The 24096-nt window shown below is 33.9% G+C and overlaps 1 protein-coding gene across 1 annotated transcript; it reads left to right on the top strand.

Moving 5' to 3' along the window:
- The first annotated feature begins 1550 nt into the window (after positions 1-1550).
- LOC124820075 (mediator of RNA polymerase II transcription subunit 25-like) lies at positions 1551-19647 on the top strand. Its single transcript, XM_088110964.1, has 15 exons — positions 1551-2046; positions 3479-3509; positions 3932-3995; positions 4439-4569; positions 9642-9848; positions 9981-10046; positions 12489-12696; positions 12909-12979; positions 13096-13938; positions 16029-16082; positions 16281-16309; positions 17365-17433; positions 17526-17610; positions 18627-18713; positions 18806-19647. Exons 1-15 carry the CDS (start codon positions 1949-1951, stop codon positions 19316-19318), a joined length of 2556 nt encoding a protein of 851 aa, XP_087967090.1. The 5' UTR covers positions 1551-1948; the 3' UTR covers positions 19319-19647.
- Positions 19648-24096: the final 4449 nt, after the last annotated feature.

The following is a 24096-nucleotide window of genomic DNA, read 5'->3' as shown; positions in this document are numbered from 1 at the left end:
GATCGAAAACCATCAAAGGGGCTTGATGGAGATCTATCTAGGGAGCTACAACTTGAATCAAGGCTAAGAAAATGGAAGAAGAAGAATGACTTCAAGAACTTTTACCCTTGTGGAAGATGATGTTTCGAAGCTTGTTTTGTCCCTTCTCTTAAGCCTTGTAAATATGTAAATGAGTAATTTCTTTAGGACTTGTATTTTTTCTAAGTTTTCATGCCATTTAGGCTTGTTTTTGGCCATTTATTTGGATTTGCTTATGAGAATTGATTATTTCACCTGTTAATTGATTGTTCAGAGAGTTTTCAAGCATAGATGTAATATTTACTAAAATAATTGATTATCAAGTGAAATAATTAATTATTCCAGTCAATTTTTGATAGCATATTAATTTTGAGCCTTTTTGGACTATGCTCTTAAGTGGGGTGCAACCTAACAAGTTTTGGGCTTGCTTGTGCCTTAAGGAACCTTTTAGAACTTGGTTTAAATGAGGAGGCTCCTATACATTGCTCTACTCTTGAGGAAGGTTCAAAAAACTTGTAAGTTCAATGTATTTTTCTGATTCATTGTATTCATATTCATACAAGTTCATTCCTTTATCTTATAAATAGGAGTGACCACCTCTTATAAGAGGAGCCTGAAATGAATAATACAAAGAACTTCTGACCATTTGTAGTCTCCCTTTGTCTAATTTCATTAGGATAATCATCTTCTTGACTTCTCCTAACCTTTGCTTGAAGGTTGACTCAACCTCCTTAAAGATGCACTTCCATACCATTCTTCACACTTCACATCCTTCACCATCATATGTTTTTCTTTCAGAATTAGCGCATGGAGTCTCCTCCAAGTTGCTTAAATAAGATTTTCTTTAAAAAAAAATTTCATGCAAAAACATATCATAACCTTCACCATCATATGTTTTTCTTCCGGAGTTAACTCATGAAGTCTCCTTCAAGTTGCTTAAATAAGATTTTCTTTAAAAAAAAAATCATGCAAAAACATATATAACGCATCCAAAAATTGAAACATTAGACAATAATATTTTTTAAAATACAACTACTTGTATACTCATTAACTAACTAGAAACTTGAAAAAATTTACATGATTAATTTGTCAACAATTGCTCTAGTGGACCTTTCTTTCTAATTATACTGTAACAACCTTCCTCAACTCATTTTTATAGATAAAACTAGATGAAAAAAATGAACAAATATGCTCATTTTGCTATCTTTAATAATTCTTTATAATTAAATTTAATATTTAGTAATAATTTTTTACCATCATAAAATTAATAAAAAGACTAAATACACAAGTGTGTTAGAATTTGAAGATTATTTAACCAATTTTAAAATATAAGAATCAAAATTAAGTTCGAAAAAACTACAAAGAAAAAAGAAACATATTAATCCATTCTTACCAGTTAAAAATATCATCTATTTAATGGTGTAAAAGTGTCTTTCATGATACACTATCAGCCACTCTAACTCTAATACACCCACGTTCTTTTTAATTTAGATTATGTTTGCTCCTTGAGCATTTAGAGCAGCTCCTATTTATTTTTGTATGCTCCAACAGACTCGAAACCCTATGTTCCTTAATAAATTTCTATGGCATTGGTTAAAAATGTTTAAATAAAGTTACCAACGACATGCATACACAAACGAAACCATCGAACAAAAGGGATCCGAAGGAATCAGATTCAAAAACAGTGAACAACCAAAGGCTTTTCTTGATGGTCACTGCACTGGCCAGTCCCGAAATTCTCAAGAAATAGTTTGAATATTCATTATTTTTTTGAAAGATTGAACGCGCCCTTCTACTTTACAGTTCTGTGACACTGAGTATTGAATTTCCTACACAAATTCTGTAACATGACTGATCAATTTCTGACGTAAGTTAAGACTCGATACCTAAACTTTCCCCACGCGACCAGATCGAAGTTAGAGTTTTGGAGATGGCAGAGTTCCAGCTCATAGTTGTCGTCGAAAGTACCGCTGCTATGGGACCTTACTGGGAGACTGTTCTCATGGATTATCTGGACAAGATGATCAGGTTTCGTTTCACACCTCTATTTTCCACCAATTTTAATATTAATTTCGGTATTATTTTTCCTTTCCTTTCGATAAAAATTAGGGATTTCTGTTTTCTTATTCTTTTGGTGTGTCTTTGGAGGTTCTGAGTTTGGTTTTAATGGTGCGCTGCTCAAAGTGGTTTTATTTGATTTCTTGTTGTTGCTCTTGGTTAAACCCTGCTCTTAACATTATTACTGGTTTTTTTTTTCAAGGTGTAATATAGCGTTTACTTTCACCATGGTTCGAATTTCTGGTTTGGGAGATGTTTTAGCCTTTAGTGGTAATAAACTACTGATGTCTTTATTTGGGTTATTTGAATACAAGATATCTACTCGGTAAACGGACAATCCTTTGCAGGTTTTGAACATTCAGACTCATTGTTCTAAGTTAATACTTTCATATTAGCTGATTATATAAAATCGTGTACTCAGCTAGAAAAAATTCCTCTCCTACCATAGGTGACCAATAACACCTTTCTTCTTTTTCTTGATGACAATATACCTTCCTAGATAGAGACATAAAAAGAACATGTAAAAGGAAGCTTCTGTTTCTGCTTATTCACTTGCAGCAGAATGGTCACTTATTTATGGTTCACTTTTTTCCCTTTTTAAGGTTTAGATTCTATTTTCCTTATTGTTGCTTAAGGTCATGGTTGTTCCAAGAAAGATTGATTACATCCTTAAGTTTTTTTGTCTTTGTGTTGTTTTTTCTATTTTTCCGTTGGAGGATTTCTTATCTGCACCTGGGTTTTTTGTTCTTCATATTTCACTAATAAAATTTCCTTTCTGTACCAAATTCTACCAAAATAAGAATACTAAAGTGCTCCCTGACCCTGTCCCTTAGAGGCCATGGGCAGATATTTCAAAAGAAGCTCAAAATATCCTGTCCTACAATAAATCTGAAGATAGGGTTGAACACTTAAAATATGCGAACTTTCCTTTCTGTCAAATACACCAATTGGCAGCAAGTGGGCACAAAGTCATCCACTTCTTGTTTCTGCTGAAGGCCTGAAAGAACCTTTTCTAACTCTGCAAATTATAACACTGAATTCACCAATAATTAAAAAATCCAATTTCTTTTCAATGAATGAAAGTGACTGCTGTGCAATGGTAAGTAGGTAAAGGTGTCTGATCAAGTACCAAACTGTAGGACAATATATTTATTAGTCCTGTACTCGTAAACAATATTTTTTGAACTGGAATTCAACAGAAGTCTTAGCTAAAATAGATAGTCATGTTCCTAACCTGCTTTGGTTTGGACTTTGGTAAACCATGCATTGCCCACTATGCCAAAAGTTTCCATTTTTTGTTTATATGTATATTTCAGTTTTCTCATGTTGTCTTACTCATGAGGTTATTTTAAAGGTTATATACTGTCATAGCCTGTCTTAACCAATTATGGTATTTGTACAGGTCTTTTGGTGTAAATGATTCAACTGGGCAGGTAATACACATTTTGCTTTCTGGAAAATTTCATAATCTTTGAAAAAAGTAAAAGAATATACTAGTATCTAATTTGTCATTGCACACTTCTGATTTAGTTGTCTTATATAATATTTATTGAATGTATTGGCTATTTTCATAAACTTAGAGAAAAATTAAATTATTCTTTCCTTATGGCAGCCAGCAGTAGTAGCTATTCTTTAAGTCTAAAGTTCCTTGTGATGTGGCAAAAACACTATTATGTATATTAGTAATATTAATTATGAATGGTAAAAAGGTTTTGTTATGGAATTATTGATTGTTTAGAGAGCTCAGAGCTGAATTTGATGATATACTTGTTGATGCGATATTATTTCTATCTTACTAAATGATGATCATATGGTTTTATCTATTAATCTTACATTTCCCCCTTTTTTTTGGCAGAAGTCATTGGCTCCTAATGTGGAGTTTGCTCTAATCACCTATAATACTCATGGATGTTATTCTGGTATAGTTCTGTTAGTTTTCTTTGTTCAAGTCACATGTTGGCTGTTTATTTAGATTGCTTACAAAATTTTTAAACTAATATTGTTGCATCTATCCCTTGCCAGTTCATTTTCTTTTTAATTTGCACCTAGTTTTTCATTTCAAATCACTTCTTATCTTACATATTAAAAAAAAAGGTAAAATAATTTCTAAAATATAAAGTTTCTGCTGATTTTGTGTGTGGAAGGACAAATAGTTTCTAAAATAAAATTTGTGCATTGTGTGTGGTTTTTTCTTAATTGGAAGTTAAACTAGAAAGTTGACAAAATTTATCTACACACTTTTTATTGATAATATAATCTCTTGAAATATGCTGCTTGTGCTCTGGCTATTACAGTGGTGAATTTACATTCAATTGACTAATCTATTGAGTATATTCACTTTGTTGAGCATTATTGCATGCAGGTTGCCTTGTGCAACGGACAGGTTGGACTAGAGACCCAGATGTTTTCTTCCTGTGGCTATCTTCTATACCATTTAATGGTGGTGGTTTTAATGATGCAGCAATTGCTGAAGGGCTTTCTGAAGCTCTGATGGTATGCATGTTGTCTACATTTAGATTCTTGTTTGCCTGTATTCTTTCAGTGTTCATGTGATGTCTATATATCTGATCTGGATCATTCATGTTTGTTGTTTCCCTCTACATATTTTGTTTCTGTTTGTACAGAAACACACGTGTTCTTTCCTCTCTTACTCTGTCATGGATTTATTTATTTTGATAAAAGTATTCTTATGCGAAGGATTGGATGTGGGTTGACATTTGGGTGATACATGAGAGATATACTGAAAGTTTCTGTACATGAAAATCCCCCCATATTTAATTATACTTTATAAGTGCATATAACATCACAGATAACTCAAGTATTTCAGTACATTAATGGTGGATAACAGTGATAGTGATATTTCTGTGCACTTTTATTGGTTGGATGAATTTATTTTGAACTAAATTAATTTCCTGAGGCTGATCGAATGAACTTGTTCAGGAGCTAAAGTGGCTTGATTGGTTCATATTGGCTAATTTATGCCAATTTGCTCCTTAATTCGTATTATTTGTGTTAACAAGCTGAGTTAGAATGTTCACAATAACTTAAAAGTAGCAGTTTTGCAGTGTTATCATGGTGGAGTGGCTTTTGTGTACGAGCAGCTACAAAAATTGATTCATGGAATGTTTTGTCTTTGTGGCCACATTGAGTGGCCCAAGGGCAGTCCTGCATGGTGTTTTAGTGCTACTATAGTGGGGGGTTTTGAAAACCCTTTTTGACCCTTGAAACTACATCGTTTTGTGCAGTTTTGTAGTGGAAACCACCCTTCATTCTTCTCTCTGTTGTGAGCCCCTAACTCTCGTCACCCTCTATTCTATTCTCTGTCCTTTTTGGTCTGTGTGACAGTGGAAAACTATGACACATGTCAAGGACCCCTTTTGTTATTTATTGTGTTTTTCTTTACATTTAGATGAATTAATTTTTAGTAATTATATATATATATATATACATATATATATATATATATATATATATATATATGTATGTATGTGTGTATCGTATATCATATATTTGAGTTTTTTTCTTTTCATTTGAGTATTTATATGTGTATAGTATACATTATATAATCTATATAAAAAGATCTCTCCATCCCGTCTTGTGCTATGTAACACTAGTGTTTTCGTGGTTGGCTGGTACATTCCAACATTAATAACTATGAGATGAACTACAGCTGAGTAAAGAAAACTTTTATGGATAAGGAAGTTAAAAAACTCATTACATCTTAAATACTTCATTTACCTTAATTGTCACTTGCTATTGTTTCATTAAGAATCTGGTTACTGCTTGTATAAAATTGTTCCTGTAATCTGGTGAGTGGCGTTGCTTGTGTGTGTGTGTTATTCTATCTTGCATTTATACGTTTTGGTGAAAACAGGTCAAATACACAAGAGAGAGTTGAATTTTGTATTAAATTTTTTTGCAATAATTCGTAACTGCAATGTCTTATCAAATGCAATTTTCATTTGATAGATTTGCTGTAAAAATATATTTTTATAAATCTTGTTTAAAAGGAATTCCTTCTTTAATGTTAGATGGGCTGTTCCAGCAATATACAGTCTCAAAGAGTTAAGGATAAAGAAAGATTTACACTTTGTATTTTTATATTGGTTTGTGTTAATAAGACAACATCTAGTTTTTTATGAACACGATCAAGTTCCACTATGGAGACAATGCTACAAATTACCAACCAAATATTCTTGGGACCTCAGCCACTCCTATTCTTTTGAATAATACTCACTCTTGGCTAAAACATTTGTTTACGAGAAATGTGATCAAAGATCATAGGGTTGTTAACTGAAAGAGGTATTAAGCCCTAAGAGGAAGACAAGATAATGTTCTAGTTTTTAGGTTCCTAAGTCACACTATAATGTTCTATCAAGAGCCTAGATTGTAAGTCTTTTCACATGAGATTTTTGATCTCTATAACATTGTTGGCTCGTTAGTGAGCAAAAGTTCTTTCTTCTTCAAAGGTAGCCTCTATTTATAATGATCTTGAATGATAGTCATTGCAAATCGTTACAAGCTGTTAGATATATTATCTTTATCTTTTATTTTTAGTTAGTTTGTTATTATTTCTTATCTGTATTTTGGGCTTAGTCCATATTTCTTCTATTATAAATAGAAGACCCTATGTGTACATTCAACACAAGGGACATTAATTTCATACATAGTTTTCACTATATTCAACACAAGCCATTGAGTCTTGAGAAGTTCTTTGTTTGTTGAGCTGCGTCTGATAACCTTGATGATAAGGGTTGCAATAAATGCTCTTCATGCAACATTTAATGCAATCTTCTTTGTAAAGAAACATTTTGATGCTTTGAATTACTTATTTGGCCTAGGTTCGATAGCTTTTAATTCTTATTGAGAAAATGTCAAGACTGTACAAGGTGGATGGCCCTTGTAGAGGTGACAAATAGTCCTCTCATAGATATTGTTGGCATAAAACAGCTTTGAAACAAGTATACTTTCATGTTTTATACTTTGTTATGAAGTAGTAAAACAAAATCTCTTTGGGTAATGTTTAGGTTTGTTGATCTTATTTCTGCCAGTTTTGGACTTCCATTTTCAAATATATTATTTTGTAAATCAGATATAACTATTTAAACAGTGTATATAATGATGCAACTAACAAAACAAACTAAAGTATGGAATTTTTCTCTACTCTTTTGTATTCTTAATTAGGCATTGAAAGTGTCATTACATTTGATTTGTTTGTATTTTGCTTCTTAATTTTAATCTCTTTTTGGTTCTGTGTACAAAGGGAGGGTCACACTTTTTCCCCTTTGTGTACATACACACATTCTGTTTTTTGTTATATACTGACATATGCATTGTTCTCTGCTTCGGGTGATAACAAAGTGACACACTCTGTTTCATGCTTAATTACCAATCTCGGATAGTGGCTAACTTTGAAATTGCAATACCCAGTCGGATAGTAGGAAGTGGGTTGACAACTATTTTAAATATATGCAAACTGAATAATTTATGCAAATACTCAAAAGAAACACAAAAAACCCAAAATTAAAGAAATTCATTTTAAGTAAACAGTCACAGTTTATACAGAAAAGGTCACTCTCAACATTGGAGTAGACAGAACATAGTAATGACTAATGTGGTAAAAAAATGGAAGATGATTCTAAAATTACTACAAAAACATCATACCAAATTGGATAAAAAAATAGAAGAATACTAGCTGGGATAATGGAAGAAAAAAGAAAAGAATATAAGAAAAAATATTTCTTATACAGATTAAAGGAATGTAGGTCAAAGCTAGGGGTTTTAAATAGCGTGTTATATTGCAGGTGGTAGAGAAAACAGTGGTTGTAGCCACTAAAGTGGTGCTATGTTTTTGATTCCAAATAAGTCCCTCTTAACAGAGACAGTGACACATTAGGGATTTTTTTGGTATTTTAGTTTCCAAAATTGAAGTCTAAAGATGTAATAATAGAGTAAATGACTAAGAAGACATGGATTTAAAAGACTGATCAATTTTAATTAGGGAAGCTGTATTTGACTTTTCTAGGTATTTACTTGTATCTGAGCTGTGTGTGTTGTTCTAAGAGTCAATAAACTTGTGACATTTTTTTTGGGGTACTTTTTTTATTGTTTTTGAGAATTTAAAAGTATATAGTATACACTGTATAAACATTAGTTATTTTAGAAATAGTAGATATCCAATGTTGCTGTGGCATTTTTGGAGCTGGCTGTTATGTGCTATCAATGGGTCAAAACAAAGATAACATTTGGTGCAGTATTTTACCTGAAGAAATGATGTCCCAGGTTAAAAATGGGCTTGGATGCCTATGTCGTGGTAGTGCAGTGCTGCTGCCCCTTCTGCACCCACCGTGGCTTCTATTGAAAATTTCTCCATTATTTGAATCACATTACAGCCTAGGCTGCTTTACTGTCCCACTATAGTACAGTATCGACTACTATGGTTCTGTAAGTGTAATATTAAAGAGACTCCTGCATTTGAACCTTTACTTCGGTGAGATCTGTGACATTTGCCCCTGATGCAGACTGCAACAACAAATAAAATGGAAATAGAAAAAATGCAAAGATAGAGTAGAAATGAGGGATGCATTATTTATCATTCAAAGACGGAAACAAAAATGCACTAGAAAGGATATACCTTTCTAATACCCCAGTGCACAGCTCCTTACAGAGAAACGTAAAAGCTACTTGGTCCCTCCATAACGATGTCAACAACCTTCCCTTTCCTCACACTCTCATACTGCTTAAATAATGGGATTCCAGTCTCTCTATAACTAATTTTGCCTGTTCAACATTCTCTTTTTCTATGTTTGATCTTTTCCCTTTTCTTTTGTAGACAATCCACTCTTTGTGTTGTGTGGTTGCCTCTTGGACTATCCTTTCTTCTGGCCAAACACTTCCTTCTTGATCCCCATCAGCACCCCCTTAAGGTCTTAGGAGCCCCTAGTCTAACTGTATCCTTTCCCCTCCTTTGCTGTCATTGTGGATTTCTTATCCTTCAACCTTTTTTACTTGTCTCTTTCTTTCTTTCTCTTGAATTTGTTTTTAATCCAAAACAATGCATGAAAGCTATCCAATGTCTTTTCCTATTAGAGAAGAAAAACTATATTTCAATCTAAAACAAATGTTAAGCAACCTAAAGTGATTGTTCCAATTAGACTGAAGGTCGCAAGATTTGTTCTTTGAGGCTAGTACTTTGTTTGAGGGCTTGAGGCTACAGTTTTCTTGAATTTGTGCTTTTCTTTTCCTGTTATGGATAGACTAGTGTGTAAGGATTCTATTTATTTCTTTAAATGCCTTTCTTTGTGTTACTACACAGGTAATTAGTGCATTTATAACTGGCTCTCTGGACACTTCTTTTGGATATCTTATGATAGCTAGAATGCATTTTTGTTTGTAAGGTCTGCAATTCTGGTGTGATACACACCACTATTCATAATCTGTCCTAGGTTTTTCTAAAGTGAAGTACATAATTTAAAATTATTATTTAGATAGTATAAACTTTATGCAAATCTCTTTGACCTGAAAAGATTAATTTAGATCCTCACGCCTAACGTTGGAATGCATAGATGTTTCCAAATTCTCAAGGAGGTCCTAATCAGCAGAGTGTGGATATGCACAAACATTGTATCCTTATTGCAGCCAGTAATCCCTATCCGTTGCAGACACCAGTTTATGTTCCACGACCACAGAACCTAGAGCAGAGTGAAACCATTGACTCTGACTCAGGGAACCGTTTATATGATGCTGAAGCTGTGGCCAAAGCTTTTCCTCAGGTATTCTTTATTTATTTTAATGGAACTGTGTTTTTGTTCGCTGTGAATTTAGTATCTGTCAGTTTTAATGCTTTGTGTCAGTAGTGAAAGCATTTACACTTTGATTAATGGTATGAGATCTTGTGCATGCAGTTTTCTATTTCCCTGTCAGTTATTTGCCCAAAACAGCTTCCCAAAATTAAAGCCATCTACAATGCGGTAAGGATGACATCTCACTTTTCTACTAAAATGTGTTTGGTTGTTAGATATATTATATCTTTTATCTTTTAGTTAGTTTGTTATTATTTCTCATTTGTATTTTGGGCTTAGCCCATATTTCTTCTATTATAAATAGAGAACCCTATGTGTGTATTTTACACAAGGGAGATTAATCCAAATATAGTTTTTCAATATATTCAACATGGTATCAGAGCAGGTTCTCTGATATCTTCTTGTGGCCTCTGCTGTCTGCCGGCGGCCGTCCGCCATGGCCTCCGACAGCCCCTAAAATTTCAGTCAGCAGTCCATTTTCTCTTCTTCTCAGTGCAGCCAGTCGCCGACCATCGCCGTTTTCCGCTGCCGTCGCTGCTATCGTTGTCGCCGCCACTTTCTGCCGCCGTTTGCCGTCACAGTTTCGATCGGTGACCAGCAGATCTGAAGCGTCTCCTCGAGCGACGGCCAACCCAGCTGGAGACAAGCACAGACTCCGCTCAACGCGCCTCCACGCGCCGCCTTCTTCTCGTCAGATCTCGGGCGCGTGTTCTGCACGCGCCGCCTTCCCGGTGTCGGAGTTTCACCGCGACACCTCCATAACTCTCGCCGGACCTCCCTCTCTCTGTTCAGACCTTCCAGAGCAGCCATTGCTGCCATCTTCGTCTGTCTTCGTCTCCGCTGTTGATTGTCCAGGCACCGTTTCCGCTGTACAGCCATTGTTTGCCACTGTCCAGCCACTGTTTTCCACTGTCCAGCCACTGTTTTCCACTGTCCAGCCACTGTTTGCCACTGTCCAGCCACTGTTTGCCGCTGTCCAGCCACTGTTTGCCGCTGTCCAGCCACTGTTTGCCGCTGTCCAGCCACTGTTTGCCGCTTTTTGCCGTTGTCCGCGCCGTTGGCCGCTGTCCGCTCCGTTGGCCGCTGTCCGCTCCGTTGGCCGCTGTCCGCTCCGTTGGCCGCTGTCCGCGCCGTTGGCCGCTGTCCTGCACCGTTTTGCCGCTGTCCGGCGCCGTTTGCCGCTGTCCAGGCACCGTATGCTTCCAACCACTGTAGGCCCCCATCACCTGGTCAGTTAGTGATGGCAGTCCCTGTAGTTTTGTCGCTTCCAGTCACTACAGGCCCCATCAGTCAGTGATGGCAATTTAGTCCCTACAGTTTTATAGCAGTCAACCGCCGTTGCAGTCGCTACCGCCTCAGACAGACGCAACTACGTCAGTTCTTTTTTAGCTAGAGTTTAGCCCGATCTTCTTGTGATACACGGCTAAGTATCACCACTTGGGAGTTGTCCAGCAAAGAATTTTGGACCTCCAACATGTCTTTGGATCTTTGATGCCTTTGTTTCAACATTGTAGCTTAATATTTTGTTTTGTTTTAGTGGTCCAGCAACTGTGATATTCCACATTTCTGCCCTTCACACTAAGGGGGAGTATGTTTCCAAGACACTGCAAGTCACATATATATGGGTGTAGTCCCTGCAGTTTTGTAGATTTCAGCTACTACTGTTGATCCCGTCACCCAGCCATCATTGATGAGGATTTAGTGTAGTCCCTGCAATTTTGTAGCTCTTAGCTTTCAGCTACCACTGTTGATCCCGTCACTCATTCATCATTGATTGGGAATCAGTCCTTGCAGCTTGTCATTGTCCACCACTGCTCTCCTTCGTCCACTTTTGAAGTTGAAGTTTCACAAACTGCTGTTAGTCCATCTATGTTTGCCTCACACTCTTGAAGACAAATCATGTAGTTCAACACTGAGTTCATCTATTCCAAGCTTAGTTCATACAATTTGTATGCTCCAACTTGAGGGGGAGTGTTAGATATATTATATCTTTTATCTTTTAGTTAGTTTGTTATTATTTCTTATTTTGGGCTTAGCCCATATTTCTTCTATTATAAATAGAGAACCCTATGTGTGTATTTTACACAAGGGAGATTAATCCAAATATAGTTTTTCACTATATTCAACAGTTTAGTATTGAGAATTCATCACTGAATTTTGAGTTAAAAAATTTATGCTGTAAGGTTGTAATGTTTGAAATAATTTTCATTTCAAGTTCTGGATTTGTAAATTGAACAAAATAGTAAGTTAATTTATATAAACTAAAATGAACAATTGTCATTTAATAATTTTCACAAGGAAAGGCTGCTACTGAAAAAAATCTAATGACCACGTATACGCTGAATGTTTTCAGCTCTTTTTTCTTAAATTCTATATTTGTTGGTTCAGAAGACGCCTGGCACTTGACACAGACATGGGATGTTGCATTAAGATATGTCAAGGACATGAGAATATATTCTATATATTGCACCGGATGTTAGAAATTTCTAATCTATTTGAAGATAGAATGCATATATTATGAAATATTTTGCAAATATTCAAAGAGAGACTAAATATGTTTTACTTCTATAGAGTTGTTATAATATTGATCATATTCCTTTGGAATTTTAGGGAAAACGAAGTAATAGAGCAGCTGATCCACCACTTGAGGCTAAAACCCCTCATTTTCTTATTTTAATATCAGAAGGTTTCAGGGAAGCTCGCATTGCTCTGAGTCGTTCCGGGATCACTAATTTGCCTTCAAATCAAAGTCCGGTTAAAGTAGACACTGTTTCTGTAATGCCGGTTACTGGGGCACCCCCAACTTCTATGCCATCAGGTCATTTTTACATTGTGTATGCTTCCTTTAATCATGGCATTTTCATGTATTGCAATATTTCTTGTTTGCTTGGTTAGTTTATATTTCTTGTTTATCATTTTTAGTTGGTCACTGGTCAGCATTTTACAATATACATAAGTGGTTTATTATATTTCTATGTTCTGGTTGAGGATTTCTTATATATTTAACATGATTTTTCTATGAATTTTTAGTTAATGGATCTATTGCAAACCGGCAACCAGTTCCTGCTGGTAATGTGGCTCCTCCTGCTACTGTAAAAGTGGTAAATCTGAGATCCTTGAGACTATACAATAGTGTGTCAAAACTATGGGACTGGTTTTTGTTTTTTTCCGACTCAATTATTCACATGATCTTTGATTCTATGTAATAAATATTTAGGAGCAAGTTCCTGTAACCTCCATTGTATCTGGGCCTTCCTTTCCTCATAATTCGTCTGTTCCTCGTGCTACTAGTACTAGTCAAGGAGTTCCAAGCTTGCAGACGTCTTCTCCATCTTCAGTTTCTCAAGATATGATAACAAATAATGAAAATACACAGGATACAAAGCCTACAGTGTCAATGCTGCAGCCCCTTCGTCCAGTGAATCCCACTCAAGCAAATGTGAGCATATTGAACAATCTTTCTCAAGCCCGGCAGGTGCTGAGCTCTGCTGCCTTAAGTGGTGGAACCTCTAAGGGACTTCCATCAATGGGTCAAACTCCTGTTGCCATGCACATGTCAAACATGATATCTACTGGGATGACATCTTCTGTACCCGCGGCTCAAAATGTATTTTCATCTGGACAGTCAGGAATAACATCAATAACTAGTTCTGGGCCTCTTTCTGTTCCTGCACAGGTTGGACAAAACCCAGGCCTCGGTTCATTAACTTCAAACACTTCTAATTTGTCTTCAAATTCAAACATTGGGATTTCACAACCATTGGGTAATCTTCAAGGGGCTGTTAGTATGGGACAACAGGCATCTGGTATGAGCCAAGGAAACCTTTCAGGGCCCCAAATGGTGCAAGGTGGAGTTCCCATGAGCCAAAATGCAATGAGTGGTCTTGGTCCATCAGTTGTGTCTTCTGGAAATGCCACAATGATTCCTACTCCTGGAATGTCTCAACAACAATCAGGCATGCAGTCCATTGTGAACAATGCTGCAGCTAATAAGCCTTTGTCACAGCAAACATCAGGTGGTATGCAGTCTGCTCAATCAAAATATGTCAAGGTCTGGGAGGTATGTTCCCTTTTCCCATGGAAATTCACTTGGCAGAATTATGTTTTACAGCGTTGGGCTATTTTCCAGATTTCAATTTCTTTTTCAGTGCATTTCTCTTTCTATGATGGTTTCCCTGTAGTAACATTTGCCGTCTCATCTCTTGTTTGACTATTGCTATTATGGTCTTAGAGTATGTTGGATGGTGAGAACACCAGTCTTTTTGCCATTAACTTCTACTGCATCTTGATCCTTGCCGTATTTTTTGTTTTCCTCATCTTTTCATTATACAACATTCATTTTATAGTTGTGGAGTTGTATTTACCGTTAAAACTAAATAATTTTTTATTTATTTATAAGCAGTACATTAATTTCTTCCTTTATAATTTTGCATTATTTGTTTGCTATAACTGTCTGTCCGACATTACTATTTTATGATGTACAACTATGCATCATATATGGAGAAATATAAAGGTTGTTTGGTGAATGTCTATTGTTGGAATATTTGTAAGTATGTAAATCTGATAATTATAGTAATTAGTGACAATTCTATTTATATATATTTATTCACATTACTATCTTTATGTTAAATATTTAAATAGTTTTGAAGAAAAATATTTGAACAATAATTATAGTTTTAAAAGTATTGTTCTTTTTTTATAAATTTAAAGAAAGTAACTGCCCATAGGTTAAATATAATTTAGTTAGCATTATAATTTGTTATAATTTTCATTATTAAAAAATCTAAAAGAAGTTATTTTTTGGAAAAATATATGTATTTTAATAAGAAACAATTTGTCATCTGTATATAACTTATATTATTATATTATATCCTATATATATCTATTATGTTTGTGTTTCCTATCATATAACAGAAGTATACAGGTGTCATGGTTGGAAGTAGAGCTGTCAAAACGAGTCGCCCGACCCGATCTGGCCCACCACGGCTTTGTCACTTAGTGAGCCAACCCAACCCGGTTCATTTATTAGCGAGCCAGAAAAATTCGAACTCGGCTCGACTCACCACGGGTTGGTGGGTAAACAGGTTGGCTCACTGGCTCACTTAATTACAACTTTTTAAAATAAAAAAATTACAAACTTTCTATAATACAAATCTAAACAAATTTCACTCCCAAATTTCACTTCCAATATGGGTGTTTAATTAATTTTGAAAATAAGAAACTTAAATAATTTTTTCAAGCAAAAACAAAATAATAAATATATTTTTATAAAATTAAAATTAAATTTTAATAAAATAAAATTAGGTAGGTGGGTTGGTGGGCCAACCCGGCCCACCACGGGTTCAACCCGCATGAGTCGGGTTTAAACGAGCCGGGTTGAAATCTGACCCGCATAAAAAAAATACAATTTTTTCTAACCCAACCCGGTTCAAACCCGTGGTGAGCCGGGTTGGCTAGCGAGTTGTGACCCATTTTGACAGCTCTAGTTGGAAGGAAAAATCTGTTAGTTCAAGCTAATTACCTAACTTGCATGAATGATACTAATCATTATTTATACCAGTTTTTCTCAGACTCAACATCTTTATGGTTAAAATGAGTAAGAGTAACATCAGAGGTTGTAAAAAATCTTCTAGTTCAAGCCAATTGCCTTACAATACTTCTTATCAGTATTTGTACGAGCTTTCCTCTGACAAACTATCAATCTCTTTTTACGTTCTTTAGTGAGAAACTTTTAATACCTTGCTACCATGTTGAGAGTGAGTAGCTGTGGGAATATTATTACTGCTTATGGAAGGTTTGTTAGTAATGTGCCTTTCCACCTCTTTGTATCATTCTTGCATTTACACTACCATACCTAGTCTAATACTCCCTTAGCTTATGGTCCACAGCATGTGATTTTTAGTTCCTTGGTTCTTTACAAATACCTTAAATTATCAATAGGAACTTTTCTAATATCTCATTAAGTTATCATTTTAAATCATAAAATACTGTATAGAAAACATCATATTTATGCTGTATGTTGGTTATAGTTATATTTATATTATTCTGAAATGAAAAATAATCTGAAAGTGTTGAGATGATAGCAATAATTTGGATTACTCTGGCATGCTTGTATTGGTTTTGTATATATAATAATTGAAATTTGTGCAGGGAGGCTTGTCTGGGCAAAGACAAGGACAGCCCGTCTTTATCACCAAGCTAGAAGTATGTTCTCATATGCATGCTAACATTATTTTAATCTTACTTTACTCTGTTATTTCTGTTTTTAATTTGGACAGCCTATTTTCATATCCCTGTATAGCTGTTTTCGTCTCATTCTTAGTATTGGAGATTGATGTAACTTTATAGCAACTCGTTAGCTCTTTCCTGTATGATCCTGATGCTCATTTTTTTTGTGTGCAGGGTTACAGGAATTCTTCGGCTTCTGAAACGTATGTGCAGGACATTGTATTATCTCTTCCCAGTAGTATAGAAAATATTGTGTGCTTGAAATTTATACTAAAAATGTTCCAAAATATTCTTATTTTTGGTTGAATTGATTTTGGTTTAAATCAAGTATTAGGTAATAAGTTATAGATGTACCTTTCCACCGACTTTAAGTCCCCCATCACCAACTTCTGAAAGTTCGATTACTTGACTAGATTTATTATCATAAACAGCACATTTTGGAATATTTGGAACTATTATCAACTATACCCTGATAGCTGTTTTCGAATACACAGTTGCTATAATTGCATCGGAAATAGTATGGCAGCTATAGCCTGATTTTTTTGAAGAAAAACCCTTGAAAGTTTATTTTTGAAAGGGGGGAGTACTACTGTCCGACTGTGCAACCATCACCCACCTACCTTTCATTTTGTGCAACCAATACTATTTCCAGTGGCACCCACCCTTCAGTATCCTCTCTATTCTGAATTACCTTTGACTCTCCACCTTCCTTTTTATTTTTTTATTTTTTTTTTCACACTGAGAAACACCTGCCCTTTTTGTTGAATGATTAAGCTGTCTTGTATTTGAAATAAAGGATGTCTTCAGAAATTTGTTTTTTCCTTGACTTTTATTATTATAGAATTGTATGTTTACCTAAACAAGTGGCCTTTCTGTTACTAAGGAATTTGTCTTAAATTTTTATTAATCTTTTATTGTTTTGAGCATCTGTATTTATGTAGTATATATAAATTGTTAAATTTTTATAATTGTTTGGAATAGTGATTATTATATATCTCGCATTTAGAGAAAAACTACAAACTCTGTTTTATTGATTCTAAAGAATGAAAAAGATTACAGGGCGCTGATCCTAGTATATATAGAGACAGAGGCAGTCTAAGTGTGTTAGCCACGTTTGCTATCAATTTAGATCTTGTTATGTTTGTTAGAGTCTATGAATCATTGATTTTGATGTTATTATCTGATTGGAATCCTTAGTATCTTCTGTTAACTTCATTAATTTGTTGATCTTCTCACATGTTATTGATTTTGATGTCAGACTTGCCGCAAATTGGCCCTCTGTAATGCAAATAGTTCGGCTTATATCTCAGGACCACATGAATAACAAGTAATTCCTTATTTCAACTATTGTCATACTCATCCCCCCTTACACACACACACAACCACTCATTAATATTGGTCCTCATTGTTTTCTTGCAGACACTATGTAGGAAAGGCAGATTTCCTAGTTTTTCGGGCAATGAACTTGCATGGATTTCTTGTTCAGCTGCAGGAAAAGAAGCTGGTATGTTATCTTTGGGTGTTTCTATTTTTTCCCAGTCGGGTAAATTCCCTTTCTCCTAAATGCTGTTCGTACTAAGTCACAATTTCAATTATTTCCTGTACACTTACCCTCGATGTCTTCTCTAAAGTTCTTGTGAAAGATGGATGTAATTCAGGTTTTGTACTATGAGCATTTTAACTCGAACAATTTTGAATTAATAATACTTGTAACTCAAGGAATATTATGTATGTTGTGTTACATTCATGTCTGTCTCATAATGATTTGTCTTAACGACCAGTCAAAGGTCAATTAACCTATAGGTTTAAGCTTTTTGCAAAAGATCTGAGACTATTTTTATTTAAATCTAAATAATTTCCTTGGGAGATGGTTAGATGTGTTCCTCTACTTTGGAGGATACTTTGTTATGAAGGTTTACCAAAAAAAAAAGATTGAAATTTTTGGAATTGCAGTTTCGCAGTTCATTGCTGTGTGGTTGGAATAGAATGGCTACATCTTGGGGTCTTTACCCTAAACTTGCTACGGGATAGAGTTAGCTTTTTTCTCCAAATGAGGTTGTCCACCACATTCTTCAGCAATCCTAATCGTCTCCTCCAATTCCAAAGCCTGAAATTCACACAAGATAGGTAGAAACTTAGTATCACAGTTGAGGTTCAGATTATGCATTATACCATGCGGAAAAGTGAACATCTTTTAATTCTTTGAAATTGATGCAATAGCGAAGTATAAATAGGAAGAGGAGATTAATTCTGTACACTATTATCTGGGCCTTAAAATATCAGGCAATAACCTTTCCCATAAATGCTATGTCTAAAAGAAACAAAAATGGAAATAAAACAGAATTTAATCATGTCAATTCTTAATAATTTGATGTACAAATAAAATCACATGATTTTGATTGATTTCCATAGATCAAATACCATGATTGTATATGAAGAATTACACTATGGCTGTGGACCATTGGTTTCATTTCTTACAAGAGGAATTTTTGTGTTACTGAATTTGTTGTTTGATTTCAGTGTGCAGTCATTCAATTACCATCACAGACGTTGCTACTATCTGTTTCTGACAAAGCCTTCCGCTTGATTGGGATGCTTTTTCCCGGGGTAACATTTAGTTGCTGATTTGATTGAGGGTCGATTATAATTTTGGGCCTGTTATACCTTGCCTATTTACTTGAAGCCTTGAATGCTGGCAGGATATGGTTGTATTTAAGCCACAATTGTCCAGCCAGCAGCAGCAACAAATGCAGCAACAGCACCAGCAGATGCAATCACAACAGCAGCATCTACCACAGTTGCAACAGCAGCAGCCACTTCCTCACATGCAGCAACAGCAACTTCCTCAGATGCAACAGCAGCAGCAGCAACTCCAGCAGCAGCAGCAGCAGCAACTTCCTCAGATGCAACAACAGCAGCACCAGCTTCCTCAGGTCCAACAGCCGCAGCAGCTTTCTCAATTGCAACAACAACAGCTTCCACAAATCCAACAACAGCAACAGCTACCTCAACTTCAACAACAAATTCCACAACTACAGCAACAGCAGCAGCTTCCACAATTACAGCAACTGCAGCCTCAGCAGCAACAGATGGTTGGGGCAGGAATGGGTCAAGCCTATGTTCAAGGCCCTGGGCGGTCACAGCTGGTTTCTCAGGGACAAGTTTCTTCCCAGGGAACAACAAACATTGGTGGAGGGGGATTCATGAGTTAGCTCAATTTTTTATAGGTTTCCCCATGATCACGAAGGGTGTGGTCTTTGTATGAAATGAAACATCTGTGACAGGTATCCAGTTAGCTCATAATTTATTACTATCTGATATGTCCTTATCTCAGAAAAACATTAGAATGTCCATTTAATTTCTTCTGCAATTTAGCCATTAGCCATTAAAAACTCTGGCTAAATAGTTAATATTAAAAGCATGTTAGAAAGTTATTTTGAGCTTGTTAATTTAAAGTTAGGTAGATTTGTCTTTTAAAAAATATTTTTGAACTGGAGAATGTTGAAATTCGAGAGTAGTGCTAGTTGCTCAATTTCACAAATAGGGCACTTGGATAGAACAATCTATGCATACTTAAATACGTTGGGTAAAGATGAAATATGAAAACTTGTAAACGATGCCGTTTCTGTTTTCTTGTCATGTATCTAAACGTCTATTTAGGTATTCCTGCAGGTAAGTTACTGTAGATTTATTGTTTTCTACTATGGGAAACTTGACCACCATTTCTGCTACCCTACATTTGAACTTAAACTATCTCCGATGTTGGTTCTTATTATTGTTTGCATTTGAGAGTAACGACATAATCTCCTTGTGTAGTGTGATTTATTCTACAAGAACATCCACAAAAGAGAATCCAAAAATTTGATGAAAAAGATTGACTAGTATTAGTAGATATTTCAAACATGGTTGTGATTATTGACTTTAAATCATGATTTGGACTCAATTAGATGATTAAATTGTTTGATAGAAGGAATACAATATTGTTTACTAGAGATTGTCTAATAGTGTTGAAGTTAGTTAGATTGTCTGTGTCCTATTATAATTGTCTAAAGAATTTTTCGTTGAATAGTCATAAAACCTTTTAATGTAAATAAAATACTTTCTTTCGATTTTATTCTTGTGTTTTTTTTTCTTGTTATCATTGAAAATCCAACAAGGAAAAGAAAAAGAAAGTCTAGAAGTTTAAGTCATGGTTACCAAGTTTAATATCAAGAAGTTTTTGAAGGAGAGTGAATTCAGAGTATGGAGAATTAAGATGGAGGTCATTGATATAATAAGGTTGTGTAGATGTTCTAAAGGTTGAGGTAAACATTCTAGCGTTTATATCATAGAATACTGACATGATCAATAAAGTTCAAAACCATAATTCAGTGTCTTGGTGATAAGGTAACGAGAGAAGTTGCTAAAGTGAAAACTATTGTGCCAACATGAGTCATTGTATATGACTAAGTCTTTGACACACAAACTATGTTTGAAGTAACATTTGTATTCAATCATGATGATCAAGTCAAGAATAATGGTGGAACAAATAACTAATTTTAATAACATTATGGTCAACATGGAAAACATTAAGGGTAAGCTTCAGTATAAGGTTTTACTTCCAAAGCCTAGCTTAAGATGTATAAACAATGTATATGTCAAGATAAGATCATTTAATAAGACTTTAGATCGTCTACCAACTTATGTTTTGAAATTTAACAAATCATGTTTAACGAAATAACATAATAAAATGAACCGTCTAGGATAAGATTGTTAAACGTTGTAATCATATTAACTTTATCCTAAACGTTCAACATTATTTTAAAAATGGAAATCATTTAAACGTAAAGAGAGTATCTTGCTTAAATGCTTAAGTATAATGTATTAAATGCATATAAATATAATACTTTTTTGTATGTTTTGTTGTGTTCTCTTTATCTATACATATCACAAAGTACAAAACTTTTTCAAATGTTTTGCATTGGATCAAAAGAACATTAAGAGATAGAAAGATATTATGGGAATGTTTCTTCAAGTGCTATATCTGCAAATATACATAGCATCTGACTTCGTACCAAAAGACTACTTACCTACAAGAAAGTCAATGCTTTTGAGTAACAAATATTTTTTTAAGAAGGCTATATAAAGATGATTACATGAAGAGAAGATAAGAAGAATATACTTTGGATTTTATGTTGTCATTCTCTCTTAAGCTTTCATCGTCTAGCATTGTGTTTGAAAAAAAAGTTTATTACAAGTATTTAGATTTCTTTGTATTGAAAATTTATCCTTTATGAGAGTTATAATTTGTGTTTGTTTTGTAGAAACACTTTTATTGTGTTTGTATATTCAGAAGTGAATTAAAATACTTGGTTATTTAACTCAATGTAGTTAAACGGTCTAGTCAGTTAGACTATGATATACTAAGAGTGGTTAAACTCATTGTAATATTTTGAAAGATTAATGAAATCCCTTAAAAGTACTTAAGAGAGAACTGGACGTAGTATGGAGAAAACTCATATAAAAATAAGTTTGCCTTATTGCTTTTGTTTTTAAAAGTTTTTCTAAACGCTCTTAGAAATACTTAAGTGTTTAACACCTATTTCAGACTGTCCAACCCTTGCATAAGCACTTAAACACTTATTTGCGAAAATTTTTAAAAACTCTATTCAAATCCTCCCTTTCTAGAGTTTTTCCTGTGTTTCAATATTTTAAAGATTCTTTCCTACTTGGAAAGGACCAAACCATTATTTTGGAGGAGGTGGAAACTTAATAGGGTATAAAGAGCTTTAGAAGTTTCAAGTTTCAAGAGCTTAAGGAATATGAGTTTAAGGAAAAAGAAGATGTTAAAATTAGAAAACAACATAAGAAGGGAAGGTAGAACTATATTTTGAAATCTTTGCAATTTTTCACATGTACCATTTGAGATGTTATGTTAGATTATTTGTATTGAACATTAGATGATCTAGAAAAAGTTTTGCAAGCTAAGTTTTAAATTTTCCTCATTCTTTTAATCAGTTCGACCTTTAAAGAAAAAGTCTAACACCATGTTATTTTGATTGAGTGCTTAAATATAACAAGTCTTAAAACATGAAGAAGTTGTGTTTAATAGACGTGTAAAAGTTTGCTTGACAGAGTATAGAGCACCATGAAGATTTTCACCACATCTAATAAGTGAATGATGATGCAAGAAATGTTTTTACCATCTATCTCAAGAGATTCAAGATTCACTCAAATATCTCTTGGGATTCAAGCTAAAGTTGTGAAATGTCTTACAACTTTGGACACAATCATATGTCAACTTTGGCTTAATTATTTATTCAATATGACACACATTTTTATCACTCTTTGAAGTAAAATGATATTGCCAACTATAAAAAATGTTGTGTAAAGAAAAGAAGAGAAATTAATGTTTCGTGAAACATTCAATGTTTCTTAACCTCCAAGCTTGAAAAATGATGGCAAAAAAAAGTAGAAGACATTCATTTGAGTTCAAAGCTACTCAATGGAAAAGGATTGTAACATTTCTTTCTTCAGTTATTTCTATATGAGCCTGTGTAAACACTCTCTTTGAAGAAGATAATTAGATGAATAACCATTGCTTACAAGTGTCCTGAATGTTTTCCTTGTCTAAAAAAGCTTTATAAGATCATTCTTTATGTTGTTCGAGCAAATCAATAAAGAAAACCTAAATCTTGTACACATCAAAAGACACTACCTTCTTTAATGAGCATAAATTGTGATCTTTTGACCATAAAAGACATTCTAAATGTCTTAAGTTAGGAGTGACTTGTTAAAAAATATTTAACTGAGTCATAAGTGATTTGTGTAAAGAAAATACTTGAATGGGATCAACTAGGAATGGTTGGGATTCAAACGAATACGTAAACAAAATAAGCTAGAAATGTTTGAGTTGAAAGAAATCTTTATTTTACTTTACAACGATAGTCCCCTTACTAGGACTTGACTAGTTGGCTAAAAACTAGATGACTAAATGAACTCATATAAAAAGAATAAGTATCTCTCGTTTCTTTAATATTTTTATATTGCATGTTATAATTGTTAAACTAACAAAAAGGATTAATGATTGCAATTGATCTTGCAAAAACATTTAATAGTTCACTTGACCTTCATTTGTAAATTGTTTGACTTTACATCTTAAAAATTCTTGTGAGGTTCCACTAATCCTATTCAAGATTACAATCGAGTACAAACCACTGAGTATTCTAACCACTCTTGGCCACACTGTTATTGAGTTGACTATGGACAATATCCAATAGAAAGCACTTTTTTAAATAAACACTATTTGTGAGTGTGCGAAACAATAGATAACACTTATTTAAGAAAAACCGTATCTAATTAATATTACTTTTTTAATTCATAATTTGAAATATACTCATAAATATTGTTTTTTTAAAAGGGTTATCTATTATAACACAACTCTTTTTAAAAAACATTATTTATAGAGAGGCAATGTTTTTCTGATAAGCATTATCTATTGGATCTATTCGTGGTTTAAAAAAATTTTGAAAAGAGGTTTTCAATTCCATACCCTATTTTAATAACTCTACACATCATACTCCCATTAAATAATAGAAGCTACTACAAAATATTTTGATTCTATTTGAACAATTTTATCTACAATAACTTCTAGAAGAGAAAATTTTAATTAATTTTTCAGTAAATTAAAATTAACTTTTGGATGAGTTCATTTGTAAAATCTATCTCATAGGTTTCTTTTATATTTTTATTTTTGATTTGCGTATAAGTTTTTTTTATATATAGATAAGTCCTTTATTTTTCTTTCTTGGTTGTCTTTACGGAGAAGTTTGTAGAAAAATAGTTTAAATTTAAAAAGAGAAAATTTTGGTGTAACTTAAAATTATTTTAAAGTTTTTATGCAAATTTAACCTGAAACATGATTTTTAGCTTCTTAAATTGTTATGAATTTTCGTTTAGTATGAAATAAAGACATTATTAACTTTTGGTCCTAAATATTTACCGACTTTGT

This window comes from Vigna umbellata, chromosome 3 (assembly GCF_029865625.1).
Source record: "Vigna umbellata cultivar VRB3 chromosome 3, Vumbellata_1.0, whole genome shotgun sequence".
NCBI classification, from domain to species: Eukaryota; Viridiplantae; Streptophyta; class Magnoliopsida; order Fabales; family Fabaceae; genus Vigna; species Vigna umbellata.
This window is presented reverse-complemented; position numbering and strand designations above follow the sequence as displayed.